This window comes from Triticum dicoccoides, chromosome 5A (genome assembly GCF_002162155.2).
Source record: "Triticum dicoccoides isolate Atlit2015 ecotype Zavitan chromosome 5A, WEW_v2.0, whole genome shotgun sequence".
Classification (NCBI taxonomy): Eukaryota; Viridiplantae; Streptophyta; class Magnoliopsida; order Poales; family Poaceae; genus Triticum; species Triticum dicoccoides.
The window spans coordinates 536,428,216-536,440,533 of NC_041388.1; the positions used below are offsets into that span (position 1 = coordinate 536,428,216).

General features: G+C 50.2%; 1 protein-coding gene across 1 annotated transcript; it reads right to left on the reverse strand.

The window, feature by feature from the left end:
- Window positions 1-501: 501 nt before the first annotated feature.
- LOC119297754 (keratin, type I cytoskeletal 13-like) lies at window positions 502-2,518 on the reverse strand. The gene is made up of 7 exons (XM_037575415.1): window positions 2,297-2,518; window positions 2,091-2,201; window positions 1,884-1,943; window positions 1,712-1,780; window positions 1,390-1,536; window positions 1,119-1,294; window positions 502-850 (listed from the first exon to the last, which is right to left on the reverse strand). The coding sequence occupies exons 1-7, from the start codon at window positions 2,359-2,361 to the stop codon at window positions 798-800; spliced, it is 681 nt and encodes a 226-aa protein (XP_037431312.1). The 5' UTR covers window positions 2,362-2,518; the 3' UTR covers window positions 502-797.
- Window positions 2,519-12,318: the final 9,800 nt, after the last annotated feature.

Sequence of the window (12,318 nt, forward strand, 5' to 3'; positions counted from 1 at the left end):
TGGGTCAGTCCGTTTGGAGTTGCTCATAATACTGAAGTGAGGCATTTTGAGTTGCATGTATAGTTATCCTCTTCCTGGTGGTACATGATGTTCCTGGGTAGGCTCTTGACCTCACTTGCATCACTTATTAGCTGTATAGCTTTGGCCGTTTTATTTCTTTTCGTTTCCTCTCGCTGTGCCTCGAGTAGTTTGTACCACTGTAGTAGTAGTAGTTGCCACGAGAAGAGGAGTGCATTTTTTCTACTGCGTGTTAAGAAGTAGATGTACTATCTAGGGAGTACTTGCCTAGTCTAATTGAGGGTGGTGAATGATGGCTTTACCTGCTAGGCTAGGATAGAGGCTAGAGGCTAGGCTTGTAAGGAAGAGAATAGTAGTGAGTATTACTATTAGTATGTCAGTGTGATTATTTTATGGGCTAGGGTGTGAATATGTCAGGAGTAGAATGGCATTGATACGAGGAAAACAAAAAGAATGAATTCATTCACAAACTCTTGTAAAAAATTGATCGACCAAGATAATCCAGATTTAATTCATTGACCAGGATAATACCAAGAGAGGCAAAGCATAAGAAGGCACAATTTTAGCAGCACAATCATCAGAGTTTAGCACTCGAATAGTATTTCATGTCTCAAAATTAAAGATAGGAGGGGGCATAACAGCCTCGAATTGCAAATGATACAGAGCATTCAAGCATGAACATGCATTTGAAGGAAAAGACAAATAGTTATCGCGCGATGGTAATTGGAGATTCTTGCATGATCCTCTTTCCTCTTGCTGAGAAGACAGAGTAGTAGCCTCTACTTGGGGGGGCTGCCCGCCGCCGGGGGTGCTGCAGGAGGAGGCGTCGTGCCTGCATAAAACTTTGTTTTAGTACCACCAGTATAATGTGCTGCCTCAATTCACAGGGGGCAAATCATCAAATCAAATCTACTTCTAGAGAGAGGCAGAGGGTATGCATGTAGACCGCTGATCCAAAAGCCCAAAGCATAGAGCAACAAAGGGTGTAGGGCTGTAGGCTAGTCTACCGATCGATATCCATATGCATGAGTACTAGTACTGGACTACATGAATACATGAACACACAGAGAAAGAGAAAGAGAAAGAGGAGAAAGACAAACCCTTGGCCTTGTCCAGACGAAGCTTGGCGCGTACTTCCTTGGCAGCTTCGTGCACGACGAAGTCGTGCACGTAGCCCCCAATCAGAGTGGCGCCCGCAAAAGTGAAGGCGACGGCGGATCCAAACATCGTGTAAATTGTAGTAACAAGTTTCTCTTTGGATCGCACTTGGTTCATGCTGCAAACAGTAGACAAGGAAAAGATTAGATGAGTCTACTGGAGAAGACTATGGGCATGGAGAGAGGGAATGGTAGAAAAGATGAGGAAACTCACGCGGCTTCCAGCTTAACGCTCGTTATTTCCGCCATCAGCTTCTCATCCACCTCGGCGAGGGTGTTGTAGCAGCCCCGCACCCTCCCCACCTCGGTGAATACATCCGTCCGCAGGTCCGCCACCGCAGCGCATCCGCATCCACCGCTCCTGCATGCATGCGACGTCAAGGTCAAGTAAAATCAAAAAAACCGATCTTTCTCGCTTGGATGGGACCGAGGGACCAAGCACCAATACATCAATCAAGCAACTTGACAATACAGTAGCGCGCTGGGCGACGAGGAAGCACGAAAAGACGGAAGATGCATGGGTTTTTAGTTCTTACCCGTTGCCTGAGCCGGTGACCGCGCCGCCGCCGCCGTTGGCCGGAGCCCCACCTCCGCTCGCTCCACCCCTGCAATGGTCGGTCGCGACAAAAGAGTCAATCTTTGCGCCAAAAGTTGCATCGAGAAGAAGAAAAGAAAAGAAAAACATGGAGGACGAGGGCCGGATCTAACCCGCCGTTCGCCGCCCCTCGTCCATTCGCTGGCCCGCCGCCGTTCGTCTTCGTCGGAACCCTGCATGCATGGAGATAAATATCAGAACTTTCACGATAGGGCCGGGGGATCAACGAGAACCGACGGGATCAAAAAAAGCCACGCCATCGAAAAGTTGCATCGCGAAGAAGAACAGGAAGAAGAAGAAGGAGAAGCAGGAGATCTCACCCGCTGGTGTTTGCGGCGGTCCCGCCGGTCGTCGCACCGCGGCCGGTGGCTGCAGCCTCGCCGACGGTGGTTGGGTCGGTCGAGAACCTTCGCGCGCCGCGCCCGCGCTCCCTGGAACAGAAACACAAGGCGGAGTGAGAAAAGGGCACGGGACGGGAAGAAGCGACGGGTGGAGGAGGAGGAGGAGGAGGACAGGTTGCGCTTACCCGAGCAAGCTGCGGCGGATGGCGCCGGAGAGGAGGTGGGAGCGTGCGCGGAGGAGGACGGCCATCTCGTTCTCGTCTCGTCGCTGAAAGAGAAGGGAGGAGGGTGGCGGCGCGGAGAGGGAGGAGGATGAATGATTGAGCTGGGCGTGGCTTGTCGTCTTATAGCGGCGCCAGGGCTTCTCGGCCTCCCTCCCTCCCTCGCTCCGGTGCTGCTGTCCTGTCCGGTCCTCTGCGGTCAAAAGATTTTTGTTTCCGTTGGAGCCTTTCTTTTCTTCTTTCTGTGGTCTATCTTATCTGTTACACGGAGGGGAGGCGAGGGGAGGGCGGGACGCGGTTTTGGGATTCCCGCCTTGCAGCTCAAACTCAATCTGTGCATCCACTTGGTCAGTTTCCCTCCGCCTCGTGCCAAAACTCATAAACGGCTCGCTCCGCGCTTGCCAGCGCCACGCCAAGACGTGTATGCATGCACCATGCACCGGGATGCCGCTCCTCATGCAAATCATGGGTTTACTTTAGACAGTGCCATGAATTAGAGCATCTACGACCGGCACCTCAAACCCCTCTCAAACATTCTAGACAGTTTTTCTTTTTGACTTTTTCTAGGCGAAACAATGGATTCCGATGTTTCGTCACACGAGGAGTATGGACCAACGGAGCTTCATGAAATTGCTCAAGATGAGTTCTTCGATTCGTTGGATTCGGGAGAACAAGTCGAAATGATCATGCTCATAAGCGTCCAACCGGAGATGGACTCGGAGGTGGAGCACATTCTCAACTTTAAGGGCTCGATCAAAGGGAGATCAGCTATTAACCCGGATAGGGTCTCTCGAGCTTCCTTCTACTGCTTGGACACGGATGGCATCCGACAGTCGTTCATCACGTTGGCCAGCTGTGACCCGGGATTCAATTTCATTTTAGCATGTTCAGATTGTTTAACTGAGTTTTTTTTTGCTTTGTTGCATTGTTTAATAGTTGAGTTGTGTTGAATTTGTGCGCTATACTATATGATACGCTTGTATGGATTGCATGGGTTTGAGGGTTTACATTTCACGAGTGAGGTTCCTTCGGCATGACATATGAGGGGTCATCTGGCGTTGTCCGATCTCGCATAGATGCTCCTAGTTAGCCCAAGTCACGTGAGAGATCCTGGGAAACGGCCATCCCTGAACACCAATCGATCAAAAATATGCTCTTGGAAGAAGGTCAAAAACCGCTCCTAATGCCCCCGATAGCCTCCCCCTCTCCTCCCCACTTCGCCGGCTCGATCAAAGGGAGAAGAGATATTAACCGCGAAAGGGTCTTTGGAGCTTCTACTCCTTGGACACTGATGGCATCCGACCAATGGTTCATCTCATTGGCCAGCCGAGACCCGGGATTCAATTTCATTCTAGCATCTTCAGATTGTTTCACTGAGATTTTTTTTTGCTTTTGTTGCATTGTTGAATAGTTCAATTGTGATGATTTTGTGCGCTATATATATGATATGCTTGTATGGATTGCATGGGTTTGAGGGTTTGGATTTCACGAGTGTGGTTCTCCGGCAGGACATACGGCGTTGTCCGACCTCGCATAGATGCTCCTAGTCAGCCCAAGTCACGAGGGAGATCCCGGGAAATGGCCATCCCTGAACACCAATAGATCAAAAATAAGCTCTTGGAAGAAGGTCAAAAACCGCTCCTAATGCCCCAGTTAGCCTGCCCCCGTCCTCCGCCGACTCGATCAAAGGGAGAAGAGCTATTAACCGCGATAGGGTCTCTCGAGCTTCTACTCCTTGGACACGGCTGGCATCCGACCAGTGGTTCATCACCTTGGCCAGCTGTGACCCGAGATTCTATTTCATTCTAGCATCTTCAGATTGTTTCACTAAGATTTATTTTTTGCTTTTGTTGCATTGTTGAATAGTTGAATTGTGATGATTTCGTGCGCTATATGATACGCTTGTATGGATTGCATGGGTTTGAGGGTTTAGATTTCACGAGTGTGGTTCCTTCGGCATGACATATGAGGGGTCATCCGGCATTCTCCGACCTCACATAGATGCTCCTAGTCAGCCCAAGTCACGAGAGATATCCTGGGAAACGGCCATCCCTGAACACCAATAGATAAAAAATAAGCTCTTGGAAGAAGGTCAAAAACCGCTCCTAATGCCCCCGTTAGCCTCCCCCTCTCCTCCCCACTTCGCCGGCTCGATCAATGGGAGAAGAGATATTAACCGCGAAAGGGTCTTTGGAGCTTCTACTCCTTGGACACTGATGGCATCCGACCAGTGGTTCATCACATTGGCCAGCCGAGACCCGGGATTCAATTTCATTCTTGCATCTTCAGATTGTTTCACTGAGATTTATTTATTTTTGCTTTTCTTGCATTGTTGAATAGTTGAATTGTGATGATTTCGTGCGCTATATGATACGCTTGTATGGATTGCATGGGTTTGAGGGTTTAGATTTCATGAGTGTGGTTCCTTCGGCATGACATATCAGGGGTCATCCGGCGTTGTACGACCTCGCATAGATGCTCCTAGTCAGCCCAAGTCACGTGAGAGTCTCATCGTAAAGGAATGCAGTTTTTGACATCCATTTGCCAGATTCCATAATCATAAAATTCGGCAATTGCTAACATGATTCGGACGGAGTTAAGCATCGCTACGGGTGAGAAATTCTCATCATAGTCAATCCCTTGAACTTGTCAAAAACCATTTGCGACAAGTCGAGCTTTGTAGACAATAACATTACCATCATCGTCAGTCTTATAAACAGCTCGCTCCGCGCTTGCCAGCGCCACGCCAAGACGTGTATGCATGCACCATGCACCGGGATGCCGCTCCTCATGCAAATCATGGGTTTACTTTAGACAGTGCCATGAATTAGAGCATCTACGACCGGCACCTCAAACCCCTCTCAAACATTCTAGACAGTTTTTCTTTTTAACTTTTTCTAGGCGAAACAATGGATTCCGATGTTTCGTCACACGAGGAGTATGGACCAACGGAGCTTCATGAAATTGCTCAAGATGAGTTCTTCGATTCGTTGGATTCGGGAGAACAAGTCGAAATGATCATGCTCATAAGCGTCCAACCAGAGATGGGCTCGGAGGTGGAGCACATTCTCAACTTTAAGGGCTCGATCAAAGGGAGATCAGCTATTAGAGAAACTCTAGCATACCCCGCATCCCGCCGGCCCGCAAAACGCGTTTGCAGTTCGTGCAAAATGGCCATTGCGGGCCGGCGCAGACGGCCACAGATGCAGACCCCTCAAACGGACCCGTATAAAAGTATATTCGTGGAATATGCTTTTTTACGGGTCGGCTTTGCGGGGTCTGCTCTTTGCGCCGCTGCATCCCGCCCCGCAAATATCAAATCCAACATAATACAACAATTGGAAGCAAACTAAATTATTCAAATCAAACATAATGCGATAATCATCCACATTACAAATAATTATTCAAATCACCGTAGCAAAGTTAAATAATGCAATACAAAACTTGTCGTGAATACAAATACAAATGAATACAAAAATTAGTCACTGTCTAGCCCTTTGCCAATGGTGCTCAATGAGATCCTCCTGAAGTTGAAAGTATGTGTTTGCATTTTCAATCTCCTTGTATGTCTGAAGAAAAACTCTAATGCAGTTAGGGTCTCTAGCTAGTTTGACACGGCTACCCACATTATCGTAGAAGAATTCCAAGTTCATTCCTCTCTCATCTTTAAGAATCATATTGTGCAGGATAACACAACATGTCATGATATTTTTCAAGGTTTTCTTATCCCCAAAACGAGCAGGACCACGGACAATGGAAAACCTAGATTGCAAAACACCGAATGCTCTTTCAATGTCTTTTCGGGCTGCCTCTTGCACCCTTGCAAGTTCACATTGTTTTTTAGTTTTGGGTTCTTTGATGCTCTTGACAAATGTGCACCAAGGAGGGTATATACCATTTGCAAGATAGTACCCCTTTGTGTATTCATGACCATTGATAGTGTAGTTGCAAGCAGGAGCATCACCACTAGCAAGCCTAGCAAACAAATGAGACCGTTGCAACACATTGATATCATTGAGAGTGCCCGATATACCAAAAAAACAATGCCAAATCCATAAATCCTCGGATGCTACGGCCTCTAGCACAATTGTTGCATCATGAGACTTGCCACAATACATTCATTGCCATGCCTTGGGGCAATTTTTCCAAGTCCAATGCATACAATCAGTGCTACCTAGCATGCTAGGCCAACCTCTCCTCTCATTCGATGCCATCAATTTCTTTGTGTCATCTTCGTTGGGTTCCCGAAGATACTCAGGACCAAAGACACGGATGATCAATTTTTTGCAAATCTACGCAGACTCAATTGTAGTATCTTCACCAATGCGAACATACTCATCGGCATAGTCAGCCGAAACGCCATATGCAATCACCCATATAGCTGCGGAGATTTTTTGATATGCCCTAAATCCCATTAAGCCCGCAACATTTCTTCTTTGAGTAAAATATCGGCAATTTGCCTCGCAAGCTTGAACAATTTTCACAAAGAGGTGTGGTGGATATGTAGGATTCTCCGCGAATTAGTCTTGCATCAACATCTCGCCCAAGGATGACGATCCCGAGGAATGCAAAGACGCCCGACAGTCGATCCTCGCCTCCTCTTCCGGTTCTCGTCTTCGTGCTCCTTCACGGCAAGTGCCATGACTAATGTCTGTTGCCAAAAGTTCGCAAACAGGTCTCAACATCCGAGTCGTCCGAATCAAACGAATCGGAGAGCAAGAACTTCTCGCACGGGCTCAACTCCATCCACATGCGTACCGGCGCGTCAATCAACTATACAGCTCGCTCGCAAAAATCACAAAAATACGCGCTAACCAGTGGCGGATGCGACGGGCGATCCCGTGCGGCGACGAGGGGCAGGCTCGACAGTGGTTGATCCCCGGCGGCGGCAGCAACGAGGGGCGGCTCTTCTCGCCGGATCCTAGGGGTGCAGCGTCTCGGCCCGGGAGGGTGTGGGGCGGCCCTGCGGCGCGATTCGGCCCACAGATTTGGCGGGAATCGCCGGCGGCGGACGGGCGGAAGCAAGGGCGGTCGGTGACGGAAGGAGGGGGGAAAGGCGCGCAGGCTGAAATGTCCCTCCCGTCAACTGCTTATCTCTGATGCGGGGCACCGCAGCCGCGAGGTGGAAATCCACGTATTCCCGGGTTGAGGCCGAGATTTTGCTGCGCCCCTCAAAAATTTTTGCGGGCCGAGGCGGGATGCGGGGTCTGATCGGGCAGATTTTTCCGCCCTTACCCGCATTTTGTCGGTTATTTTGCGGGTCGGGGGAGGATGCGGGGTCTGCTAGAGTTTCTCTTAACCCGGATAGGGTCTCTCGAGCTTCCTTCTACTGCTTGGACACGAATGGCATCCGACAGTCGTTCATCACGTTGGCCAGCCGTGACCTGGGATTCAATTTCATTTTAGCATGTTCAAATTGTTTAACTGAGATTTTTTTGTTGCTTTGTTGCATAGTTGAATTTGTGCGCTATACTATATGATACGCTTGTATGGATTGCATGGGTTTGAGGGTTTAGATTTCATGAGTGTGGTTCCTTCGGCATGACATATGAGGGGTCATCCGGCGTTGTTCGACCTCGCATAGATGCTCCTAGTTAGCCCAAATCATGAGAGAGATCCTGGGAAACAGCCATCCCTGAACACCAATAGATCAAAAATAAGCTCTTGGAAGAAGGTCAAAAACCGCTCCTAATGCCCCCGTTAGCCCGCTCCTCTCCTCCCGTACTCCACCGAGCCACCGGCGCTCACTGCCGTTCCCGCCCACCGCCTCCGGCACCTATAATCCCACTCCTGCACTCCGTGCATGTTCTCCTTTTCAGCATGGATGGGGAGGGAGGACATACACAGGAGAGAGCAGATGGGTTTCCCAGATCAGGATCGATAGTGAGAGTAGCGGAGGGCTCCTGGCAGTGGTTGAGATGCATCAGAGAGTACATGTTGCCACCGGCGGGTGTGACTTCGAAAAATGGGGCATCCTCTACAAAGATCGTGCGAAAAGAGATGGTGGAAGCATTTATCAAAACTCTTTATGTGCTCGTCAGGGCTCCTCATCCTATCTTGGTGGGGTAACTGTTGCATAAACCGATACTAAGGGTGTCGTAGATCGTGCGCTCCTTGCCAAACTCTATCTTTCAGGTGCAATGTTCGGAAATACTCCACTGCCCATCCCCCATCATCGCCAGATGTTGGGATGCTTCGCTGGAAGGAGAAAACATCCAGACTCAGCCATGCTACTCCACCAGAACCGACATCATCTCCTAATCAATCTCCGTCGAACAAGACAAAGACAGGGTTGACAATAGGTCTAAAAAAACATAGGTTCGGTGAAGGCAATGTAATGGGTTCCATCAGTAATTTAAAATAAGTGCAAATTTTTGGAGAGATTTCATGGCTGGAGGCCTAAGTACTTGTTTGGCTATGGCTATGGATAATGAAATTACGAGTTCTTCGATTTGTCGGATTCACGGAAGAAGTCGAAATGATCATGCTCATGAGAGCATCTTGTCGGAATCGGGGCTCCGCAGACCCAAGAAGGTTCGAACTCAGGGGCGTGAACGAAGGATCCAGCTTCACGACGACGCTAGCCCGCTATGCTCATGGCCTGATCTTGTCTGGTACACCAGAACGTGAGGATGAGATGAACACGGAGATTTACCCAGGTTCAGGCCACCTTGCGGTGTAAAACCCTGCTCCTGCTTTGTGGTGGATTGGCCTCATGAGGGGGCAGGGGATGAACTAGTACAGTGGAAGAGCAACCTCGCGAAGGATCATGGGTGAAGGTGGAATGGATCTGACCCCCCTCTACGGTGGAGGCTAGTCCCTATTTATAGCGGCCTTGGTCATCTTCCCTTATCGCACAAGAGGGAAGGGATCCCACAATGACCAATTTTGAAAGGAGACAAGGAGTACATCTTATCCTGACCAAAGGTGGTCTTTGCCTGCAAAGCTTCTGGGCGTGACGCGGAGGTGGGCTCGGCGATGACATCCGTCCTGCCGAGCTCGTGGTCTTGGTCTTGTTCCACCGGAATGGAAAGTTATGGGGCCTTCCTCGGGAACCTGCGCCTGCCCTTGCTTCCTTAGCACTAAAGAGGAAATTGTCCGCATTGCGCCCGCTAGTGCCCACCTGGCCTTGGTCGTCATGGCTCACGTCATTGCAGCCTCATGAGGCTGGGTACCTACATAGAAATCTCTGCTCCTCGGGAGGCAGCGTGGGGAGGCCACTCCTCTAGAGGTCTTGGCGTCGTTCGCCTTGCGAGGATCTTGTAGCTGGGTTGTACCAGGCCGTCAAGGTGGGCCATGCCTGGGCCGCAGGCAGGCAAGTGTGGGTACCCCCGATCCCTGAACGTCGACAGTAGCCCCCGGGCCTAAGGCGCGCCCGGCCTGGCTTCGAGGCGAAAGAAAGGAGCGAAGGATGAAGCGCCATGGGGGCCCAATCGCCTGTGGGCCAGGCTTGATGCATGGCATGTGACAGGGCATAGACGCCCCCACTTCTCCACACGGCCTCGGCAACTGTCCGGGCAGACAAAAGCCTGGCGCACGCTGCGGTTCCATCATTGCTCTTCTTCCTTGCGCCTTTCCTATCCTGCTCAGATCCCCTTTGCTTCACGAGAAACTTCTCCAGATCTTGGCGCAGCACCGTCCTTCCTCTCACTCTCCCAACCTCAAGGATTTCTCAGATGGAGCCCGTTGGGAAGTTAAAGTTTGAGGCCCAGGCCTCGGCCTCCTCTTCCCCCTTGCCGGCGCTTACGGCCTCCACCATTGCTAAGGAGGGGGACCTCATCCCAGTGCTTCCGTTGATGGTAGACGATTCCAGCGAGTGGGGGCAGACCTTGACCTAGTGCGGCTCTGCGGAACAGAGCACCTTGGCAAAAATAGTCTACCCCTTCTTCCTCCATAGCATCTTCTCCGGGCTCATCCGCCCTTCTCGTGGTTCTTCACCGTCATACTTGAGCACTACGGGATCCAGGCCCTCCATCTCCATCCCAACTACATCCTGCCCCTCTCTATCTTCGCCTTCTACTGCAAGGCCTTCGTAGGCGTGAGGCCCTCAGGGCCCCTCTTCTGCCACTACTTCAGCCTGCAGTTCCACGACAGCACGCAACAGTTGGCGTGTGTCTCCTTCATCGTGGCCTAGAGTGGGGAAGGTGGTCCTGAAGGCCGGGAAGAAGGTGGAAGGCTTCAGGCACCGCTGGGTCTTCCTGGATATCAAGGGCCTCGATCAGCGCCTAGAGCTCCCGACGGAGCTTAACGAGAAGACACTTGCGTGGATCTCCACAAAGCTCACCGACCCAGGGGTGAAGCCTGTCTTGGAGCGGATTACCTTGGATATGGAGGCCAAGAAGCTGACCGGGGCGATGATAGTGAAGGAGTTCCTGACGCAGCGCCTGGTGCCGCTTGAGTCGCACTCCGGCGTTGTCCGACCTCGCATAGATGCTCCTAGTCAGCCCAAGTCATGAGAGAGATCCTGGGAAATAGCCATCCCCGAACACCAATAGATAAAATATAAGCTCTTGGAAGAAGGTCAAAAACCGCTCCTAATGCCCCTATTAGCCTACCCCCGTCCTCCCCACTCTGCCGGCTCGATCAAAGGGAGAAGAGCGATTAACCGCGATAGGGTCTCTAGAGCTTCTAGTCCTTGGACACAGATGGCATCCGACCAGTGGTTCATCACCTTGGGCAGTCGTGACCCGAGATTCAATTTCATTCTAGCATCTTCAGATTGTTTCACTGAGATTAATTTTTTGCTTTTGTTGCATTGTTGAATAGTTGAATTGTGATGATTTCATGCGCTATATGAAAAGCTTGTATGGATTGCAAGGGTTTGAGGGTTTAGATTTCACGAGTGTCATTCTCCGGCAGGATATACGGCGTTGTCCGACCTCGCATAGATGCTCCTAGTCAGCCCAAGTCACGAGAGAGATCCTGGGAAATGGCGATCCCTGAACGCCAATAGATAAAATGTAAGCTCTTGGAAGAAGGTCAAAAAACTAATGCCCCCGTTAGCCTTCCCCGTTCTCCCCACTCCGCTGGCTCGGTGAAAGGGAGAAGAGCTATTAACCGGGATAGGGTCTCTGGAGCTTCTACTCCTTGGCCACGGATGGCATCCGACCAGTGGTTCATCACATTGGCCAGCCGTGACCCAGGATTCAATTTCAATCTAGCATCTTCAGATTGTTTCACCGAGATTTATTTTTTTTGCTTTTGTTGCATTATTAAATAGTTGAATCATGATGATTTTGTGCGCTATATGATACGCTTGTATGGATTGCATGGACTTGAGGGTTTAGATTTCACGAGTGTGGTTCTCCGGTAGGACATATGCCATTGTCCGACCTCGCATAGATGCTCCTAGTCAGCCCAAGTCACGAGAGAGATCCTCGGAAACGGCCACCCCTGAACACCAATAGATAAAATGTAAGCTCCTGGAAAAAGGTCAAAACCCGCTCCTAATGCCCCCGTAAGCCCGCCCCGTCCTCCCCACTACACCGGATCAATCAAAGGGAGAAGAGCTATTAACCGCGATAGGATCTTTGGAGCTTCTTCTCCTTGGACACGGATGGCATCCGACCAGTGGTTCATCACCTTGGCCAGCCGTGACCGAGGATCCAATTTCATTCTAGCATCGGATTGTTTGACTAAGATTTATTTTTGCTTTTGTTTCATTGTTGAATAGTTGAATTGTGATAATTTTATGTGCTATATTAAACGCTTGTATGAATTGCATGGGTTTAAGGGTTTAGATTTCACAAGTGTGGTTCTCCGGCAGGACATACGGCATTGTCTGACCTCGCATAGATGCTCCTAGTCAGCCCAAATCATGAGAGAGATCGTGGGAATCGGTCATCCCTGAACACCTATAGATAAAATATAAGCTCTTGGAAGAAGGTCAAAAACCACTCCTAATGCCCCAGTTAGCCTGCCCCCGTCCTCCCCACTCCGCCGGCTCGATCAAAGGGAGAAGAGCTATTAACCGCGATAGGGTCTTT